The sequence below is a fragment of the Heteronotia binoei genome, chromosome 10 (assembly GCF_032191835.1).
Source record: "Heteronotia binoei isolate CCM8104 ecotype False Entrance Well chromosome 10, APGP_CSIRO_Hbin_v1, whole genome shotgun sequence".
Lineage (NCBI taxonomy): Eukaryota > Metazoa > Chordata > Lepidosauria > Squamata > Gekkonidae > Heteronotia > Heteronotia binoei.
The window spans coordinates 50,654,601-50,677,515 of NC_083232.1; the positions used below are offsets into that span (position 1 = coordinate 50,654,601).

General features: G+C 42.0%; 2 protein-coding genes across 4 annotated transcripts in view; one reads left to right on the forward strand and one right to left on the reverse strand.

Moving 5' to 3' along the window:
* Positions 1 to 327, reverse strand: part of ANKMY2 (ankyrin repeat and MYND domain containing 2) — a 29,832-nt gene extending 29,505 nt beyond the window's left edge. Inside the window, exon 1 of one of the 3 annotated variants that reach the window (XM_060248594.1) lies at positions 7 to 327. In XM_060248594.1, the coding sequence (XP_060104577.1) occupies positions 7 to 73 (67 nt within the window). In that variant the 5' untranslated portion in view covers positions 74 to 327. The remainder of the gene's footprint in view (positions 1 to 6) is intronic. The other 2 variants (XM_060248595.1, XM_060248596.1) reach the window with 2 other exon arrangements.
* Positions 328 to 529: 202 nt separating this feature from the next.
* The window catches only part of BZW2 (basic leucine zipper and W2 domains 2), a 64,369-nt gene continuing 41,983 nt past the window's right edge, over positions 530 to 22,915 (forward strand). The window contains exon 1 of the mRNA XM_060248597.1: positions 530 to 675. The gene's annotated coding sequence lies outside the window, so the exon portion shown is untranslated. The remainder of the gene's footprint in view (positions 676 to 22,915) is intronic.

A 22,915-nucleotide genomic window follows, 5' to 3' on the forward strand; every position in this document is an offset into this window, starting at 1 on the left:
TCTTACCTTTCCCAATCACTTCCAGCAGTTCTTTTTCCTCCTCGCTTAAGTCACCTTTCTTGAGAGGAGCCATGGCTTCCTTTGCAAGCAATATATATTGATCTTATCTATCTATCCTCTGCCTCAGCAGTTTTGCATTCACAGCCCCAATACACTACCTTCTTTTACATATTCGTGCACCCCCAGAAACAAACCATCGCACTCAGCTGGAGTGCAGCAACCATAACTCCCTCCCCAGCTCCCCGCTTTGCTTGCGTAAATACGCCCGCTCAAGCTCCGCAGCCCATTTCATGGCAACTTCCTCTAGCAGCCTTGAGAAGTGGGAGGGGAAGCGGTTTAAACCACTTGCCTTTAAAAGGGGAGCCGCAGCAAATAGGGGAAAAAAGCAACCTGGCGCTTTATACGTTTCTTTGTATTATGTTAGGAATATGGGTAATTCAGGCTCTATAGCTAATGAAATACCTACATTTTGGAGGAGACTTGTGGAAATGCTCGGGTTCCTAAAGCTTTCCTCTTCCCCCGTATCATTGAATGCATTGACACAGCCGGGAGGCGGAGTTAGGAGCAGCTCTGTGTGTCAAAGTGTCTGTCCTTCACTTCTCCATTGTTTAGCGTTACTGCTGCCGGCGAGTCTTTGCTTCTTCTCCGCAGATAAGAGCAACTACCCCAAGAGAGGTAAACGCTTACTGGGGATGCGGTGGGTGCTTTAAGTGGCGAAGGAGCCAGTGGGGGGTTGCAGAGATAGGTGAGCAATAGCTTACAGTGCACAATAGACGAAGAAACAGGATAAATGTTTCTCTTTAGATACTCTAATTTTGGGAAGATAATGGTTCTATCTTGCACCACTGCCACCCTTTACATACTCTAGGTGCCCACCCTACAGAGGCATATTAGCAAAGGTGTAGCAGCTGTTTTTTAGTCACCTGTGACCTGGAATCGGGGGATGGAAAGGGTGGCTTCCTTCCTTGGTGAACTTTGGGAATGGAGTAGGTGGGGCGGGGGTGTCTCTTCCTTTAGCAAGGTGACAGTAAGACAGCTCAAGAGGAAGGCCATTGCTTTTAGATTGCGCCTTTGTGGTGATGGGGTTTTGGAGTGGTGCGTGCCAGTGGCACTTGGAGGCTGAAAATTAGCTTCTGATGCCCAGCTTGGTGGACTTGCATGCAGAAGGACGTTTTGCAGCAGCTGGGGTGGATTCAGACGTTCCGCATTTCCTGGAGAGGAACTTGCCTTTGGAAGTGGCAGGTTTTGTGGCTGCTGCAGCGCGCACCCCGGGAGTCTTTCTGAAGCCCTGCTGGAGAAGCCTGATTTAGCTCCTCTCTCTCTCTTGCTGCTGGTTGCTGAGTTTTGGACCGGCTAAACAAATCTGTTGTGTGAGTGGAAGGAGGAGGCGACGGCTGTGTGCGAAGTTCCATTACAAAAGCGCCCACTAGTGCCATTGGAGTTCAGAAGACCTCAACCTTTGTCGTAGAATCTGGCCTCTCTCTGGCTGGGGAGAGCGAGGGTTTAAACGTGCCCCTCTCTGTATCTTTAAAACAGCCAGCTTTTTAAAACCTGTAAAGCAAAAACCTGAGGTTTTAGTTCTTAGGGAACCTTAGTTGTTACAGGTGTTGGGGGCTTGGTTTATTTTAAACAAAACTCCATTCAGGCCTGAGTTGTTCTTTCTACTCATGCTCTTCTTCTATTAAACTGGACATCTGAGTTCATTGAAAAGTTCAAAATTGAATCCCTCCACTTCAATTAAAAGGGACTACCAATTGTTTCATAGTCATTAAAATGACTGGATTTACTTGCATCACATCAGTAGAAGATGATTTGGATCCAAGTGACCTTTGCTCTTCTCTTCTTGAGATGAGGAGTAATGGCGTTTCCACTTGGCATTTGTGAGTTATAAAATGGTATCCCTTCTGAATGTTAATAAATAAAAGGATTTGAATTGAACTCAGCGCTGACAATCTTAGCAGAGTTCAAATTAAGCACACCTTGATCTCAGTCTTGGAAGTTCCGTTATATTTTGTAGAGCTTAATTCCTTTTTAGGATTCCAGACTAGGGGTGTGCATTCAGTAAACATTAGCTTGGAAAAAAGCCAAAATATGCCCTTTTTGGCATTTTTAGGCTTTTAAAAAGATGAATCAGATTCTCCGATCAGATTCAGCAACCAAATTAGAGAAATCTGGGGGAAAGCCTAAAAATATTCAGCTTTTCTTTTTCAGGGATCAGGAAAATGGGGGAAGGGGAGAACATTACAGTTAGGGATGTGCAAAAAAAAGAAATCGGTAGTACACGGATTCGGAAATATACGGGGGGGGGGATACGGAATCCCGTATATTTCTGAATTCCAGAATAGCTGCATATATGGTAGATGTGTGGCTCTTTCCGAATATACGGCCCCATTATATCCTATGGGCCATTGAAATCAATGGCAAATAGGGTATATTTGAAGCCTCCTGGGGGGGAGGGGGTTTGAGGGAGAGCCTCCAAATTTGCAGGGGACCTGCAGGGGACTCTCCCCTACAAACCCCCCAAGTCCCAAAAAGATTGGGCCAGGGGGTCCAATTCCTGGGGCACCCAAAGCCAAACCTAACTTCACACCAGAGAATCTCTATAGGACCCAAATGCACTATATACATCTATCTACTCTATGAACCCTGCCACACCAAACACAATCTGCTCAAGGTCTGCTATGCAGAGCTGGCTGCAGCAAACCCAGATGCCAGCTCTCCAGCCCTGCCCCAAAAAACGCGGGGAGAGCTGGCCAAGCACAACAAGCATGCTGGCTCTGGGTCTCTCACCCAGGTGCCAGCTTCTCTGCCACAGAACACACAATCTACAGATGCCAGCTCTCCAGCCCTGCCCCAAACAACATGGGGAGAGCTGGCCAAGCACAACAAGCATGCTGGCTCTGGGTCTCTCACCCAGGTGCCAGCTTCCCTGCCACAGAACACACAATCTACAGATGCCAGCTTTCCAGCCCTGCCCCAAACAATGCGGGGAGAGCTGGCCAAGCACAACAAGCCTGCTGGTTCTGGGTCTCTCACCCAGGTGCCAGCTTCCCTGCCACAGAACACACAATCTACAGATTCTGGGTCCCTCACCCAGGTGCCAGCTTCCCCCCCCCCCCCAAAAAAAAAACCAAACAAACCAGAACCAGGAAAAGGGACAACAGGAGAAGGCCAAGAAACTAAACTGTTAAAAAGTGGCCTTTTCACCAATAAGAAACCTCAGGCCAAATCAGTCAACAACACCCCCCCCCCTCTGAATGTGTTCCTCATTCCTCAAGACTAGTCTTCACTCAGCCATCAAGTTAACAACTGTGTTATCAGTGTAGCAAAACTAACTAAATCAGGACAATGGGAGGGGGGAGGAATTGCATTTGCAAGATTGTTGCAACGTTTATTATTTGGCTGCAAATAAGAATAAATGCTCTAGATTGGTTAATATTTATAATTTCACACATACTCAGGAATGGATAGGAAAGGAATGGACTTCTGGAATAAAACAATAGCTAAAAACAAGGCTAGTATGTAATGTATCATGCCTAACCTTTGTGTTTCCTTAATTACACAGTATAATGAAATTTGCTTATCTTTGTAAGGCTCTTGTAGCAGGTTGGGCTGCTAGTGGCCAGCAGATGGGGGGGGGGGGAGAGATGAGCAATCTGGCCAATGGGGAAACAGAATCCTGTCAGTCACAGGATTATTCACATTTTGAAAATCTGTGCATGACCGGAGAGCATAAAAGCAATCTGAATCAGATTCCATGCTGGTTTGCTGTGCTGCCTGAGATTGTGTGGCTTGCTAGTTCAGCAACTGCTCTGTGCTGGACCTGACTGACTGCTGTCTGCCTGCTGCTGAATTCCTTGGACATTTCCTGCTCCCTCCTGTCCCTGGCTAGAGGAGGAAAACATCTCCCGGTTTGCCTGACAAAGTTTGCACTTTCTCTGTGTGGGGCCTGGTCTGGCCTCATTGGACTGGTGCTGTGCTGGTGGAGTGACCTGTGACTGTCTGCCTTGTTATTGATACTGTTGAGGGTTTTGCATTTTGTTTTGTTTTTTTGCATTTTGTGCCTGTCTTGGAATTTCTTAAAAGGTTTGAGACAGCAGTGGTTCTGGTTTTCTGTTTTCTGCTGTGTGGGCTGCCTGCCCAGGTTATGTGTGAAGGTCTTCCTGTCTGCCTTCACAGAGCTTGTTCATGTGGTTGGCTTGCTTGACCAAGGCCTGAAGTTAGCCTAGGTAACAACAGTTGTTTCACAATTTTTTAAAATTGTCCTGTTGGACTTGGACTGTTTCTGAGTCCTAGGTCTAGCTGTGTAGTGGGTGATTATTGTGTTTTTGTGCAGATTTATTCTACTGCACTGCACCAGTTGTGTTAATAGACCTTATTGTAAGTTTCTCAGTCTTAAAAGGTTGCTTTTTCAGGGGGAGGCCAATTGTAGATTTCTGTTTAGTGGGTGCTGCTAGAAGAGGTTTTAAAAGTTTTGATTTCCAGAAGGTTGCTTTTCAGGGGCAAGACCAGCTGGTTGGTCTGCTGCCTGAGACTTTGTGGCTTGCTAGTTCAGCAACTGACCTGACTGACTGCTGTCTGCTTTTTGTATCACCCTGAGTGTTGCTCAGTGGGTGCTTCTGGGTTTTTATAACTTAGTTAGGTCTATTATTAGGCTTTTGAAAATAATGAACTGGGATTTGATGCTGGGCGTTGTACTAATCTTGCCCCCCTTGAAGCCCCCTTCCCCTTGCTTAGAGTGTGACTGTGTGCCTAACAACAGCCCTGCTGCACTGGGGAAGAAGTGCCACCTCATCAATGAACTGGGAACTGCTGCTGGGCATTGTGCTGGTTCTGCTGTCCCTGAAACCCTCTCCCCCTACGTGGGTTGTGAGTCTGCACCTGACAGTGGCCTTACTGGGCTGGGGATGTTCCACAAATGTGCTGGATTCTCCTGCTGGGCAGCACCATTGGCAGTGCAGTGGGTTTAGCTGCTGTAGGGTATGGGCACTAGTAGCAGTGCTTCAGCTACCCTTGCAAAAATCCCCCCACCCCAGATTGCAATTCAGAGATTCTCTGATTTGACCCTTGTCCTGTTGGGTTTTTTTTTTTTTTTGGCAATGACATAGTGGCGTTGGCTCTGCTGGGCACATTGCACTGGTTTTGCTTTTGACTGAAAAAACACCATTTTGTAGGTAAGAGATTCTCTTACTTGTCCTTACTCATTTCCCCCCAAGAGTTGAAAGCAATGGAGCTTTCCCAGCCATTGGTTTCTATTGAAGGGGGAGGGAGGAGAGGTCCAAGTCCACTCCAGTCTTCTTTGGAACTTGGGGGTTCTTTTGGGGAGAGCCTCCAGTAGCTGCACTGCAAATTTGGTGCTTCTCCCTCAAACCTCATTGGCCCCTACCCATGGGTTGTTTTCTATGTGGTTTTGCCTTTTTTACAAAGGCAATTTTAAAGTGATAGTCAGATTCTCTGATTTGACATTTTTCCCATTATTGAAATTAATGGATTTTTCTTAGCCATTGATTTCAATAGGGAATAGGGGCACCCTCTTTTGTTGCTCATAGGATTGGACTTCCTGGTCCAATCTTTTTGAAACTTGGGGATCTTTTGGGGTGAGACTCTAAAAGGTACACAGCAAATTTGGTGCCTCTACCTCAAACCCCCTCCACCCCAGCCCACAGAATATACTCTTTGGGATTTTGCCATTGACTAAAATGGCCCATAGAGTATAATGGAGCCTAAAAAAATTGTGAATACTGAATTTTTTCAGGGTTTTTTCCTTTACCTAATATGAGATTCAGGAGTAATGATTTTTTTTTGTTTAATCCACCCAAAATTGAATTTTAACGGATTTTTTCCTCTGCACACCCCTATTCCAGACTTAGAAATTGCATTTAGATATTCTTGTACTCTGTCTGTCAAAGCTCAGTCTTGCGTCAAGAGTGGCATTTTGCCCTTTATTTAGCACTTAAAGGTGGAATATGCTATTAAGCAACTTTCGTAATCTTTGAATATGAGATATGGAAGTATGGTAGGTTTTCCTTATGGCAGTATGTGCCATAAAGCATCATCAAGTTTTGCAGATAGCTGCATACTTGTCAAATGTTGAGAACCGTAGCTCTAAATACTTCTTTATAACTTCTCAGTTGCAGAGTTTTTAGTTCTGTCTTTAAACTCCTTTGTGTGTGATGGATGAGATACAACTGAAAAACCACAATTTGTTATTCCTTTGTTCCTCTGAACATACTTATGGTGACTTATAAATGTCTAGCCTGCAAATTCTTCAGATGGGAAAAGTGGTGTTCCACAGTGCAGTCTTAAGCATAGGTCCACTCTTCTTAACACACTGGCATTAGACAGGTGGAACTCTGCTCAGGATTGCATTGTGAGATGCTTTATTAAAAGCAAAAATACCATGGGATGCATAACTGAAATTTGTATTAGCAGCAGTAGAGCTTAGTGTGACGGAAGAATATATTGAAATGGGGTCCCCAATGTTATGTTAATGGATAACTTTCTTCCCAGATGTAATGTGTGTTTTTTGGAGTTTTTTTTACTACTGGAGGTATTTTTCCTCTTTTGCTAGCAAGCAGTTGTCAGATACTGTTTATTCTTCTGAATCCATTACGCCTATAGAACCGTCTGTTGATGCTTGTAGTTAGATGTTCTTCAGTCAGGTTAACTGAATAATCCATGTTCTCTGCAATCTGAGTGAACCTTAGCTGTAGGGAAACCTGGAGAAAGGGGTGCTGTCATTCTCTTTGACTTCTCTTTTTAGTTGGGCTCAGGGTCTGCTGTGGATTAAGGTAAACAGTGTTATGGCCACTTAAATCAATGGGTTTAGAAGGGTGCAACTCTGCTTAGAACTGCACTGACAGTCGTTATGTAAGTGTATGTGCCATCGAGTTATGACTGACTTATGGCAACTCCTTTTGAGGTAAGTGAGAAGCAGAGGCGGTTTGCCATTGTCTTCTTCTGCAGAGTCTTCTGTGTGGTCTCCCATCTAAGTACTGAATATACTTAGCTTACAAGATCAGGCTATATTATGAGTCCTTCCTTTCCTTAAAGTCCTTTGGCTACCCAAAACTGCTAGTGGGTCTTCACCCCTGTCCCCCCAATAGACATGCAATTCTTGTCAAATGTTCAAAGTCTGAATTCAGTGGCACCTTTAAGACCAACAAAACTTATACCTTGAATGAAACTGAATTCAAACTTTGTTCTGTTGCTTGGCTGTCCACCTGGATCTTGTCAAATGATCACTTCTGTAACAGTTGTGTTTTTCAGTAGTTGTCTCATTTATTAATGAATAAGAAATGACAAGTGAACTATGCAAAGTGAGTATGTGTTAATTGTATTGTCCTGGTGTGTTGGTATTAGAACAAATGGTTTCCCCCTGTTAGTTATAGTACTGTAAGATGATCCCTTTCTGTGTACCGTTTTAAACTAAAATACAACGATGCCCACTGCAAAGTTCCCAGCTGTTACCACAGCTGTCTCTCATTTGCAGCTCTTGGATCTATATAAGACTGCCTTCTAAAAAGTCAGGATCCAGTGAGTAATGCTGAATACTGAGGGATAAAATGATACGAAGTAGGGTTCCCCAGATTCTGCTTATAGCAAGTGGTATGTTACTTGGCAAAGATAAGCATGACCTGCTATTGGAATGAATTCTATGAGAGGACAAATATAGATGTTCTGCTTGTTGTCCTGCCCATTTAAGTGTGAATAGATTAAATAATCGTTCTTTCATGACAACCTGGAACTGGGAGGGAAACTGTGCTTGAAACTGTTTATCCTACACAGTGTGTGTAGATCTTGTAAAATATAGTGCTTGAAATAGTAAGTAGCACATTAGCCAAAATTTCTGTACTGTGCAAAGTCAAAGAACATTCAATGGTCTTGAAGAAAATAGGAATTGAAACTGGTTTCTGTTCCAAAATGACTGTCTTCTTTAAAGCATTAAAAAGTAAAGACAGTTAATCTGTTAATTTTTTTGGGAGGGGGGGCGAACGTAGTGAGTTTCCAGACCAAGGTCAATGATGTCATGCTTGAAATAGAAGCTAGTGTGGGAAGAACGTATCATCCAAAGGCCTCTGGAATATACGCATGGCTAATTTTTAAGTACCATGCCATCCAGTTCACTGTACAGAAATGGAGCTATGTGTTTGGATTGTGTATCTGTTTTAATGTTCGCTTCACTGTTTCAGAATTAGAACATAATGTTTGCATTTGGAATAAAGCCTTTCTGAGATTTTGGTCCTACACTCACTAGTTCACTTTTGTAGTAAGAGGCAAAATATACCTCTTCAATAACAAGAACAACAAAGCTGAAAAGTAGCAAGAACAGAAAGATGGGATCAGATCTTTAAGAACAGATCTAGCATCGTAAATATTCCAAAGCTGTTTTTGTTAATTTATACCAAGTGGCATTTTAAAGAATAGCTACATTCTACCTACTCAACAGCCTATTCCTTTACATGTTGTTATTGATTTTCAGTGGAATGTATTTCCAACTAAAGCATTAAGAATTAGTGTGCTAGATGTTTTTTTTTGTCTGTTTTTTTTAAATTAAATTGTTTACTGAACAGTGTCACCTTGCTTCAGATTTAAGCATTTCCCACCATACTTGTCCTGCATAAGTGCTTCTTTTTGGATCATTTACTTGAAAGAAGCCCATTCCTTATCAATAGGGTTAAAAAGAGGTCATCTCTACACAGTACTGCAGTCCATCTCTGATTGTTGAGCAGCAGCAGCAGCAAAATGTCAGCACCCAGGGAACCAGATTGTGTAAACAGATTATTCTTGGTATCTCTTCTATGAATACAAACTGCTTACCTACCTGGATAAAAAAAATTTTTTTAAAAAAAAAATGTTTAAAATCTTAGAATTTAAAAAAATTCTAAATTTAATTTCTTTTAATTTTCTCCTATCAGTCATCAAAAACATGCTAAACCCTGCACATTAAAATCTATAGGCCTTTATAGAAAATTGGCCTTTGATTTTTAATGTTAATTCTCTGAGGTTGTTTAAGATTTGGGGGAGGGAGATGAGAGTTTAGTGATTCCACACCAGTGAAATGTAGCAGTTTCCCTTATGGCAAATTAAACTGATGGTGAATGACAACCCAGGGAGATTTCATATCGGTATAGGTATTTGAATTTGGTCTCTAGTCCAACATTCCCTAGTCCAGCATTCAGTCCTCTACACCACACTTGCTTGTAAAAAACAACAACAAACAGAACTGGAGACATATACTTTAAGTATACTTTAAGTATCATGGCTTTCAAATCTCAAATTATATGTCTCAGAAGCAAGACTTGATTAAAAATGTCAATTTCATATTGAAGGAAGTTCCCCTTAATAAAAACTGGGAAATCAGATAGTATGGAAGTTGAGCACCTTTTTGTAGCTCAGACTACTTGTGTGGATGCTCAGAAGGGTTTCCAGCTCATGCTCTAGCAGCGGCCCCTATGTGAGTTGAAGTGTGGCATGGATATTTGGTTGCTTGTTGCCGGTATAAAGGTTGAAAAACCACTGTGCACACAGTTCTCTATGTAGAAAAGATGGAGTGAGACAAAAGATAGCACAGATGTTTATCTGGTACTCTGGATATGATAATGGTCCTAATGACATTAAATTCCTATTTATAATCTTTTGGTGTTCCCCTTCTGAAGCAATTTTTTAAATCCACAGCAGAGAGAAATATTGTCAGGAAATAATGCTTAATGTGGGGCAAAATCATTTCTCATAAACTTTTGCTCATTTCAGAGCTGCACATTATGTTGAGATGGAAAAAAATGGTTAGTGGGTTATTTTATTTATTTATTGAAAAGCCCATGAACATACATTTTATTTTATTTATTTAAAACATTTCTTAGCCACCTTTCTTTGTTATGGATCTCAAGGTGGCTTACAATGTAGATAAAATACATGAAATGGAATATATAAGTGGTACAGTGCAGGAAGAGTATTTTTACTTGGTTTTCCCTGTGCTTGCAGGAAATTTTGGAAGGTGAAACTGGAGTTTCATGGCAAATATCCTTTAATCCTAATTTTAGAGACTCTACCTCCTCAGTTTAAAGAGTCCAGTGTGCAAATGAAGACAGCATTTTTCTGCCCATCCTAATCAACCTCCTGCAAAGACTCTTTTAATATGAATGTGATCAGACTTTTTAAACTGATAGCATTTTGGAGTGGGGTGAGTAATGGGCAAATACTAGTTTACAAGTAAGAGTAAAGTAAGGGGAAAATTGGCATGGAAAAATGAGCATGCCCATTGCTCAAAAGGAGGTGGAATTAGGCTTGGAGAATATGCTTTGTACAGCACATATCCCTTGACCTTAATCTCCCTTTGCAATATATGAAATGGTTAAAAGCTCAAGTAGTTTAATCCCCTCCTTCTAAATTTCCTTTTCTTGATCTGACACTGCAGTTCTGTCAACATATGCTTCTTGCAGGGCAATAGGCACCCCACCCTCCTTATTTGCCAAACTTACATTTTTCAGTAGCATGTAGAATTGCCTAACTTTTCTGGACAGCCCCTTTTCAGTGTCTTCCTGGTAAGCATGGGATCATATTTGAAGAAAAATCCCCCTACTAGTGTTTGGCCTCCTGTTGTGGGTTTTTTTTTTATTTGCATAAGTGGTAGAGATGTTAAGGATTAGTGTTGAATCATGCTGAGAACATAGAGTAACTTCAGATATTTGTTCCCTGAGTGCAATCTGGGAATCTGTCGGCATATTGCTGCAACAACACAGAGGCAATGTTTTGATACAATATGGTTCCTTATTCTTCTTGCTTCTCATCTGTCCCTGATTCCTCCATCTTCTGTGTTAAACATTCATGCAGTAAAACACTACCATGTGAAAGGGCTGATAAGTTGCAACTCCCTCCCAAATACATGAACATGTGTTAAAATTGACATGGGAAATTAATGTGTATTTGCACTGTGAGTGGAAGACGAAGATATTTTATTCAAAGAGGTGACTAAAAGTAAGTTTCAGAAAGAAAAAGATGTCAGAGATAACTTGATATAAATGTTTAAAAGGGAATATGAAATTTATTGAGGGACTAGTACAGTATTGGGGGTGCTTATCCCCAGCAAATATTAGCCAACACCAAATCAAAGCACAGATAAATATCATATTCCTTATTCTAACAGACAATGTAATAACAACCCATAATTGACCAGAGCTACTCCAATTTGGAGCAGGAGTTTCCTTCAAGCTAAAGGTGTAAATGTTGGGGAAATGGGAAATAGGACAGAGAAGAAGTGGAATCTGTTGGGACAGTAGTGTCCAGTCTTCCATATGTGCAGCTTAAATAGCAGAGAGGAGCAAAGTCTCATTTCTCTGTATGGTGCAAGATGGGTTGGAAAATAAAGGGGGATAAATGAAGAATGAAGATACTGACTTGTCTTAGTCATTGTGGAAGAAGAAAGGGTCCAGCGTGTTGGAAGCCAGAGTTCAGTCCATTTCATAGCTGAGATCAGACTCAAATCTCTGGCTCTGAAACTAGACTGTTCTGAGCCCACAGTATAACATGGGTCTGGAAACAAGAGACTGCATCAGAGGAGAAATAGAAGAGAAATAAATTTGAGTTGTGCTAATGTTTTCAAATGTTTTGTTTACTGCTGTGAAGCAAGAGGCAGACAGAATAAATATGGGTTTAAGAAGCTGATTTTGTCTGCAGTTGTTATGACATTTGCAGTTTGATCCTTTGGATATTTACTGCGAAGTAAATCCCATTATTTTCAGTGAGCTTACTTTCAGATAAGCATGCATGAAATTGCAACCTGCCAAGGTATGAGGAGAACATGGTAGTGCTGAAGTTCCCCTTCAGAATGCAATCCCCCTTTCCGCTGAAGACATACATGCGGGTTTTAAGGCTAGACCCATTTGCAGGGTCATGACCCGGTTTCCCATTTGCAGGGTCATGATCCGGTACCGGGCCACAAAAGCCTCACTACCGGGTCACAAGAAAAGCCAAAGCTAGCCCCACTCCCAGCAAAGGTAGCCCCACCCCATCTCTGTGTTGTGCAGAGAGGAGCTGGGCTACCTCTGCTTCCTTCTCCCCCGCTCCCAGTGTTTGAGAGAAAAACTAGCATCCACTGGCACTTTAGACCCACGAAGTGTTCTTCAAGGTATGAGCTTTCATGTGCCTTGCACTATGTTCTTTTGGAGAGATTTCCCTGGGAGGCCTGGGCGGCAAAGAAGGGTGTGTGTGTTTTTTTTTCAGCCGGGAGGGATGGGGAGTGGACATTCCAGTAGCTATTTTTTTTACCAAATGACCCCTGGGCAGAATTTTTGCTGGCTGGGGTCATCTGATGCTGAGGAAGGTGTTCCCCCCCTCTTTCTTTTTCCCCCTGCAAGTGATGCTCTGTCTGTATTCTTGGTGTTGGGAGGAGGGGAAGCAACAGTGGGAGGGCTTCTAGTGCCCTGGCCCCAGTGGTGGACATTCTGGTGCTTTTTGGGCATTGTATGAGGGAATTTTGGACAAGATAGTCCAGTGGCCTGATCCAACATGGCTCCTCTTATGTTTATGTTTTTCCTTTCCTTTCCTTTCCTTTCCTTTCCTTTCCTTTCCTTTCCTTTCCTTTCCTTTCCTTTCCTTTCCTTTCCTTTCCTTTCCTTTCCTTTCCTTCTTTCCCTTTCTGTCTTTCCTTCCATTTTTACTGGATGGAACTTTTTACTGGATGGAATTTTTTACTGTTGTTGCATACATAGGAGCTCTGCCAATGAAAAGTTGGCACCCCCAGTTGCAGCCAGGTGGCCTTCTATGAGATTTCTATGTGAGTGAGAGAGTAAGAGGTGTGGGGCAGAAAGAGATTATTGGAGATTACTGCAGTATATCTCAACAGCACTGGTACTAAGAACCTGGCACCATTTTACTGGTCCTGCTTTTAACAGCTGTCTGACACCAAAATTAAACTCCTGTAGATATTAAAAAGGATGAAAGTAGTTCATTGGCTAAGTATCTGCACAATAGGTTGCTTTTAAAGGCATGGGAAACACAGCCAGTAAAAAGCTGCAAGCCCCTCATAAATATCCTTTTTGGGATAACTGCAGAAAAGCTTGTATGAACTTCATATAGCTTAAATTAATTCATTAATTGCAAAACAATTCCCTGTGTTTCAACCAAAGAAAAGTATGAAAAATAGCTGTTGAAAGATTTTTTTGAAACCAAGCAAAGCTTGGTTGTAGCTTGAGTCAGGGTCCCTGTAGTAGCAGCTGAAGGAAGAGCCTACTAAATGTGTCAGCATATTTTGAGGTAGAACAGCTGCCAGGACCCAGTGTGGGTGGTATACAGTGCTTGCATTCCTGATGGCAAAGGCAATAGCACTCCCAACTGCATACACTGGCCAGTGCTGTTGAGGAAGGGATGTGCAGGTGGTGCAGGCAATTGAACATGGGCATTAGGAGTGCTTGGAAGCTGGAGAAGAATACACAAACAGATAGGTGCATGCAGATGTGGAGGTGAAAAGAAAGGACTGTCCAGTTCCCACCCCCATTTTGGCTCAGCATGAGTTTCAGAGAGATTTTTCTGAAAATGAATTTACTTCCGAAGAAGAGGCAGGTTTGGGGGAGTGCCCTGGAAGTGACATCACAGGAAAAGGTGGCGTTTTGGTTCAGTGTGCCCCGTAAGTGACATCACTTGGTCCTTGACACCACAGGAAATGACATAATTCCTGTCTCCTGGCTCCACCCCCTAATTTTCGTGGGCCACGAAGGAGAAGTATAAAAATAACCGGGCCATGGGAAAGAAAAGTTTGGGAAACCCTGGGTTAGACAATAAATCTTTTATTCATGTAGCAACAAACCATAGTTAATTGCATCTGAACTAAGCCATAGTTGATCACTTCTATTTTCAATCCCCACACCTCCCAACTGGAAAATACCATAATGTTCTTATAAGTTTTACTGTACAGTCCTATGCAGAAGTACTCTTGCTCAATTCCTAGGGTTGCCATCCTCCAAGTGATGGCTGGAGATCTCCCGCCATTACAGGCGATAGAGATCAGTTCGTCTTGAGAAAATGGCTGGTTTGGAAGGTGCGGTCTATGCCATTATGCCCCATTGAAGTCCTTTCTCTCTCCAAACCCCAGCCTCCTCAGGTTCCACCCCCAAAATCTTCAGGTATTTCCCAAGTTCCAATCCAGAGCTGGTGATTTTAGCAATCCCATTGAAATCAATAGGTTTAGACTGGAGTAACTCTGTGTAAGATTTCACTTTCAAGATGGACTGGCTGTGAGAAACCATGTTAGATAATGGTGGTTCTACTATTGTGCCTTTTTGAAATAATTGTTGTCAGGGGAGAACATTCCAAAAAGGGCTGAGTACCTCCAGCTGTTCAGCACCTCCCTCAGTTGCTTATCTTGTTTTGTGATTTTAGACTGCTGCTGACTTTTTATCATTTTGTAAATCAATTTGAGTCTTGCTTTGCAGGAGAAAAACAGGATCCAGATATTTATAAATACAAATAAATTTGTAATTCTCATTTGAATAAAATTAAGATGTTTACAAGTGGAATTTTATGTGTGAATATTTTGATACTCTTAAGAAACTTATGTTTCACCAGCACTGATGTAAGTTTTTCATTTAGGGTTGCCAGCCTCCGTCGGGAGCCTGGAGTCCTTCCAAAAATACAGCTGATATAGGGACTAGAAAAATCAGTTCTCTGGAGAAAATGGCGGCTTCAGGAGACAAATTCTATGGTGCACCATAGATTCTAGGAGAAATTTATCCCCCAGTTCTCCCCTTGACAGGCGCCATTGCCAGGTCTTCAGGAATTTCTCAGACTAGTGTTGACAGCTCTAGCTGCACATTTAAAATTTCCCAAGGGGATGGCTGAAAAAGTGCCCCCCCCCCCATTACTCAGTGTTTTTAATATCTCTGCTTGGAGCTAAGGTGGTAACCACAAACTGCTTGTTCAGATGTTACATTAAAAGCTAAACATGAGTTGGGGGAATACAACATGTCAGAGATAGGAACCTGCATCCTGTTGCTGATTCTGGTAAATCTGAACAAAGGCTGTGATCAGTGCAAGCAATGGGAGTTACGACTTTCCTTTCTGCACAGCAAAGGAGGCTGTGAGTGAGGCTGAACCCTGCTGTGCTTCATGTGAAACATGTTTTGTTGTCCAAGGGTACATTTTATCTATTGCACTTGCTCATCTTCCTCATGCTTGGATAGATAGTTAGATATTTCAGGGTCCATGACAGACTACAGTGTGGCCTTGATGTATTGATTCATGCTCTTGCACCTACCATGCTTGATTTCTGTAATGTGTTTTGTTATGTGCAGACTCGCATGTTGAACAGGTGCAAAATATTACTGCAAGCCTCTTACTAAATCTTGCAAGGGGGAGGGGGAAGGGAGCATATGCAGCTGTTTTACATTGGCTGCCTGTGTCCTTTTGAGGTCATTTCAGTGTACTGGTGTTAACTTTTGCCTTCAGGGTTAGTGCACCCATTTAGGGAGAGACTATTACTAAGATCTCAAGCCTCCATGGTGGTTCCATTAAGCAAATCAAGCCATGTTTCACATTTCTTCATTGGAGGAGATACTATCTTAAGCTACAAGGCTACTTGGAACATGTAGAATGAGCTTCCCCTGATCCGTGACCTTTTTAAAAAAAATTAGTACTACTTTATTTTGGAGACCTTGTTGGTGCTGCCCACTATAAATGAGTTATATTCTCTATTTTGGTGCATTTTGTGCTTACTCTGAGTAGTCACATTTTAATGTGGTGGCTAAGGTATTTTCTTAAAACCAAAGTGTTGAGCATATGGAAAACATGGCCTACAGATTGTTCTAAACAAATGTTGAATATATTTCCTGAAAAGTAATGTCCCAATGCAGATAGGGTTTTAAAAGATACTTCTGACTAGGTAACCAAAATATAGATGGCTGTGTGATTTTGCAAGTTTATCTGAATGTTCCTCCCATTGAAAGTTATGCACTGCAGATGGATGACATCCATATTTGAATGTGTGTGAAATGTGCCACTTCTGACTTGAATGCTGCATTTGACACATCCCAAAGTAATGGCTAGCAGTAATAATGTAATCTGATTGCAGCATATGCAAGATGAATCCATTATCACCATTGCTACTGCAACAGGAATTTCATTGATTAGGTAACACTCTAGGGGAAATTGTTTAAATCCTACAGAGAAAGAAATGCATATGCATTTTCCTACCACATTTACCTCAAGGCTTCTTACTCTGGGAATGTTTAATTTTAGATTATTGTGTAAAGATGCTGAAGTAATCCTGTACACTAGCTAAAATAAGAATATAATCTACATTTACCGTACTTGGATTACAGATGTATTTAAATATCTGGCTAAAAAGAATGTTTGAATTCATTGTGCCAATACTCTCTAAACCTTTACTTTTGGAGATTTAATATGCACTAATATATGTGTGCAGTGAAAGCTTACATATTCTGTTCAGCATTACTCTTAAAATGATTAAGCTTTAATTTTGTAAATCAATTCCTTGTGGACTTTTTTCTGCACCTGTAAGCATGAGGTTATGTGAAGCTGCAGCTCTTTGCGACTATTTAGTGCTCTGTAAAATGTCACGTAACACTTTCTTACTGACCAAAGGTGTTCCTCTTTTTTTAGTGATGACTTTTATGTGACCTATATAATACAATTTATGAACACACAATATGTATTAGGATGTTCAACAGGAGAATATTTGAAGTCAGAATGTATGCCTGATTTGCCTTTTGATAATTCAATATTCATGAAACATTTCACAGTTGGCTAATATCAGTACATTACATTAAAGTATTTTTTGTTTAGCATGTATTGTAGCAACTGTTAGTGCCTTTCTAGAATGGAAAGCTATATGGTTTCTAATTAGTGATTAGCTGCTGAGCCAAAAGGAATAGTGGCTAGAAGCAGGACTTTTTTTGAGCAGGAACGCACAGAAACACAGTTCCGGTTGGCTTGGCATCAGGGGGTGTGGCCTAAAATGCAAATGAGTCTTTGCCTGTGTAAAACAATGGTGATGCCAGGGGGTGTGGCCTAATATGCAAATGAGTTCATGCTGAGCTTTTCCTACAAAAAAAGCCTTGGCTAGAAGTATTTTAGAAGAATAAATAAATACAATTGTAGTCCTTGGGTAAATCAAAAAGGGTGTGTGTATGTTAAGTGTTGTCAAGTCACTTCCAATTTATGGCGGCCCTGTGAATTAACATCCTCCAAAACATCCTATTATTAACAGCCTTACTCAAGTCTTGCAGGATGAGGGCGGTGGCTTTCTTGATTGAGGTGTTTTTTGTTATTGTGCTGGTTCAAAATAATTTGGAATCTAAATGCTTCCTTGGTGAGGGGTCCGATGCGCTTAAATAATTTCTGGTCATACACTTGAGAAATCCTGCCAGTAAAGTTATGTTGGAAATATTCATGAATAGGAAAAAAGACTATCAGAAGAGGTCATTAAGAAGCTGGCTGGTTTCAGTATCTCATGTTCTGCATAAAAATAGCAAAATAATGGTGGTGATCCATGTCTTACATGTTTATCCTGTTTGGTTACCCATTTGTCAGATAGTCAACTCTGTGAACAAGTTGAGCTCTCTTCCAATGATTTGATATATAATTTGACTGGGAAATGTTAGGTTCATCCTCCCTTTGAAAGTTGCTCATCAGTCAGGTTGTTTAGATTGCAAGGTTTCAGAAATGTATTTCCTGAGAGGCTGAACATCAGCTCGGCAGTGACTCCCTCATAAAATAGCTTGTTTTTTGATGAAATGTATTGACTTGGAAATACATCAATAACTGCCTAGAGACTTGCAGGCTGACATATCTATAAAATGGTTTCTCCGGGCCTTTAATTATCTACTCTCTTTAATATGTACTTAGGGATAACTGTGACAATGCCATTATTGACTCCTCAAAGCATGCCTCACTTCACAGATGTTTCACTTTTTTGTGTGTGAACCATTTCTAACAAATTGTGAGAAAAAAGGATATATCTACAAGGAGAGGACACTTCAGTAATAAACAATAATGTCTATCTGTCTGTCTATAGTTTTTCATACTTCAAGATGTGGCCACTTTTGAAATAGATGAAGGAGAATGGAAAGTTAAAGAAGGAAATGGAGATGAAACAGTCCATGTATGCTGTATTGTTTAAAACTAATACAAGCAGGAGGTGACCATTACATGAATTACTGTGGCTAGTTCAAGGCGAGAGAGGAAAGGGGTCAGTTGCCTCACCTGGTGTAGCTGGAAAAATGCCAGCTTGGCAACATTTGTGATCTGGGCCTGCATTTATATGGAAGTGTCCAGAACCACACCCAAACTCCTGACCTTTGTGCTGGTGTCAAGGGCACACCAACAAGAGTAGAGAGTTGGCGCTCCAGCCCTGAATCCCATCCACCCAGCCAAAGAACCTCAGTCTTAGTTGGATTCAGTCTCAGCCTGCTCTTTTTCAACCATCCCACCATGGCCTCCCACTAGGGTTGCCAGGGCCAGTCCTGTATTGGAAAATACCTGAAGACTTTGGGGGTGGGTCCAGGAGAGGGTAGGGTTTGGGGAGGAGGGGAGGGGCCTCATCTTGGTACAATGCCAAAGTGGTCTACCTTTTAAAGCAGCCATTTTCTCCAGCTGAAGATCATTTGTAAAAGCAGATCTTTAGGCCCTACCTGGAGGCTGGTAAGTCTACCTCCAACCCCTCAGCCATATTTTGTGAGACAGCATCTGGACAGGCACTCATCAGCAGATTCAGGTAGACATAAGAGGACATCCTTCCCACTAATGCCTTCTTTTGTAGCTACTGTGCTGACACAGCAATCATTCTTCCTGCACTTTAGATGTTTCCTTGTTGATGTTGCATGGGCAGTTAGCAACAGTCACATGAAGACCTGTCCATTCACTAACACATTTCTGTTTTTTCCCTGAAGTATTTTTCAAAGGTCGTTTTCGCACTCACCTTCCGCCGGCGCGACCCCCCTCTTCACCGCGCAGGATCTGCGCGGATTTCGCACTAAACGCTGCGGAGCAGCCAGAAAAGCTGGAAGCTCCCGGCGCAAAAGCTGCTCAAACTGAAACCGCCAAAAAGCAGTTTGGCGTTTGCGCGGCTTTTGCAACGGGAGCTTCCGGCTTTTCTGGCTGCTCCGCAGCGTTTAGTGCGAAATCCGCGCAGATCCTGCGCGGTGAAGAGGGGGGTCGCGCCGGCGGAAGGTGAGTGCGAAAACGACCAAAGACATAAAAGAAGAATGACTAGGGTGCCATTCATGGTGGATCACAGCTTACTCTTATTCCTTGTTCACTTATTCAGCCTGGCCCTTTCCCATCGCAGTTAGAACCACAACAGTTGGCTCAAGAAGAGGTAGAGACCTCCTCTCTTCTTTCCTTCATCTATTCTAGCAAATAGTACAATGCTAGGGAAAGCCCAGGGGATGACCAATGACAATATTTGAGGTTACACGGGATTCAGGAATCCTCCAAATAGGCAACTTATGTGCTGTAAAACATTGTGTAACACAGTATAAGCTCCCATGTCAGCTTTACGGGGGTCAATCGTACTCCTACTTGCCCCTACAAAAACATTATTTTATTTATGGACATTTCCCCCTGTTCTTACATACCACTTAGCCCTATTTCTTTTTTGTGAAGCAACAGGAACAAGACCTACAGTACATACCAAAAATAAAAACACTAGGATCTTTCTGAATCTCCCACCTTCCAGCTGAATACCTAGAAAATCTGTCTGCTTCAACTTGAGAGAAGAGAATAACATCTTTGATAATGGTTGGGAGGACGACAGTAAGCAGGAATTGCATGCTGTTGTGCTTTGACAAACAAAATCATACTTCTAGAGTGACCCATCAGCAACAAGGGTGTTTTTTATTCACTTGCTTCCCCTCTGGTAAAAAACCATCCCATGGTTGGTTGAAAGTACCATTTCTTTGTGAAGCAAAAAAAGCAAATAATGCAAAGCAGGCAAATTGGGGGGAGAAAACCATACACAGAATAGCTCTGCATGGTTAGGAGCCTGTCTGAGCATAAACTCACAAGATGCCGGTGTCAACATACCCCAGTCCTTGAGTAAAGACACCAGCTGCTTGACTTTGTAGTGATGAAAGATATGTAAAATGATCTCTCATCTCCTCTAGGGGCAAGAAGAGTAAAGAGTATATGTCAAGCTGAGAAAACAAGACCAGAGATGCCACCTCACAGGACAAAGTCTTAGCACATACCCCAAACTGTTCACCACCCTGGCTTCTATTCAGTTTTCTTTTGGGGGAGCAGGCAATAGAGCAGAGGGAGGGAGAGTTAACAAAGTTAGCCTTTTCACAATGCATAAATAAAGCCTTTCAAACTCTGCAGCAACAACAGAATACAGCAAAATCCAAAATTCACCACCTGTAGCAAATTTAAAATTATGTTTCAGTATAACACAAGAGAGTCACTCCAGAAGCTATTAGTGCCAGAATAGGCTTTGCCTTCTGCTATATATAGCTTTAAATGCATTGCACTCTAATCTGCTTTGGCCAGGCTTTATAAAGTATTTGCTAAAGCACTGGTCAAGGCAAGGACTAATAAAACTAGACAAGAAAGAGACATAAGAGGCAACCAGTAAGCACCAGTATTCAAATTTGCTTCAGCATCTCAGGTAAGAAGCCTATATCCTCTTTTACAGAGAAATGTAAAAACATATACCAGAAAGTAACCAATTAAGAAAAACATAAAATCAGTGAGCTACTCCCAGGAATCAGACATGCTTGTTTATTTATTATATTTGCATTTTATCTTTTTAACAGCAACAACAAAAAGATGGCTCCCAAAGAGCCATTAAAATGTGGTGCAGTGCTTCAAGAGATTAGGCCCAGGAAGTTTCAGCTGAAATCTCCACTTGCCATGGAACTCATGGGGTAACCTGGGCCAGTCATGTTCTAGCCTAACTTACCTCACATAGTTATTATGGATAAAGAAAGACACTGGAAAATTATGTATGCTGCTCTGAGTTCTTTGGAGGAACAATGTGATAAAAATAGAAATAAATGAAAACAAGTTGGAGCCTGTGAAACTTATGGAGGAAATCCCATCTCTCCCACATACTTTCTTGCTGGTCTAGTGTGACCCCAGGCTCTCTTTCAGCTGTAAGGCCCACTGCCTTCCCCCCCCCCCACACACACACTCTTTGTGGCTCACCCAGAGCTGCTTCAAGCAGGCTATTCAAGGCTTCCTTCCCTGTCTCCTGCTCTCAGTAGCTTGACCAGAGCTGCTCCAAATGGGCTTACCAAGGCTTCCTTCCTTCTCTTCCCACTTGGCTCATATGCCTGGAGCTACCCCAAGCAGGCCTGCCACCTTCCCCTGCCCCCACCCCCGCCATTCTCTGCAGCTCTGGGTGAGCCAGTCAAAGCTTTTCTCCCCAATCTTGGTGGCTCTCCTGGAGCTGTCCCAAGTAGGTCTGAGGAGGCTTCCACCCAACCTCACTGACAGATCCAAGGCTCTGTTGCCTGCAACTGCCAGGACCCTTTACAGCTGCTCTATAGTATGTGCGTTGCCTGTGCATGCACAGGTAGAGACCTCCTCTCTGTGCATGCACAGGCAACATTTTTTATTGGGGGGGGGGACTTTAAACCCGCCACTGTATTTTTTTTTTAACTTTTCAGATTTTTCTGCAAACCGGGGGGGGGGGGGGATCACCCAAGTTTGCAGAAAAGCCTGTTTGGGGTGAGTGTGCCCTCCATCTGTGGATTTAGATATCTGCAAAAAGGGGCACACTTGGTAATTAGATATATAGATGGGTAAATAAAAATGGATAAATAACAATAAATTAAAATGTTGTCTTTGTCATGTTTTTGTCTGGGAACAATGGAAAGATGCTTGGCTACTACTACATCTCTTTCTGGCCTCACTCTTGGTAGCTGGTGTAAACAATTCCCACACTTCCTTCCTGATGCCTTTGCCCAAGAGATGTTAGGGAATCTACATACACAATAGGGCCCTTGGCTTTTCCCCAGCCTCTTCTCTTCTTTCTTCAGCAGCCACCACTGCCCAAGCATGGCCTTTCTCTACCAATCCCTTGAGAAGCAGATGAAGCTGTATGCATGTTCATCCATATTGCATCAACCTGCTCTCCTCCCTGGCCACCTAACTGTTTGAAGCCCAATAAGGAATTTCAGATCTATTACATGAATGAGTATTCAGGGACCCCAGGTGAATCTTTGAGCAGAATCTGAGGTCTTTAAAAAGAAAAGACTCTGGAGCAGTGTTCCCTCAAAGCTGAGTTAGCGTGAGCTAGCTCACAGATTTTTAGCCTCCAGCTCACACATTTTTATCTTAGCTCAGGAAGGATGACCCCAGAGCACACTAATTTATGCACACAAATTTAATGCCAGTAGCTCACAAAGCAGAATTTTTGCTCATAAGATTCTGTGGCTTAGAGGGAACATTGCTCTGGAGTAAGTTCAACTAATCTTAAGTGACTGAAGTAGTTCTGAAGCATGACATTTTACTGGCATGCTTTTACAACCACGATAACTTTCATCACCCTGAAATGGAACCTAGATTGTTTGATGATCCTAAAGACTGCATAGAAGAATTACTGTACTTAAAAACTGTTATACGTTGGGTGAAACAAGACAATGATATTATAATTATAATAAAAATTATTATTATTAAATTTATGAATCGCCTCATCCTAGCCAACATATTCCATATTGGCTTGTTTGTTAAAGAAAGCTGTTTGCAAAAGAAAGCTACCTATCTACCAGAAGCTCCTGTAGAAGGCTGGTAGAAGGTGGCAGCAAGGGGTGTACTATTTCAGAGTACACTAGGGGGTTGTTAATCCATATTTGAATCCTCCCCCATATAAATTCACCCAGAAATATAAAAATTGCACATCAGGATTCACATATAGTACTTTTTCAATTATAAGGCATTTGAACAGAATAATCCCTCATCT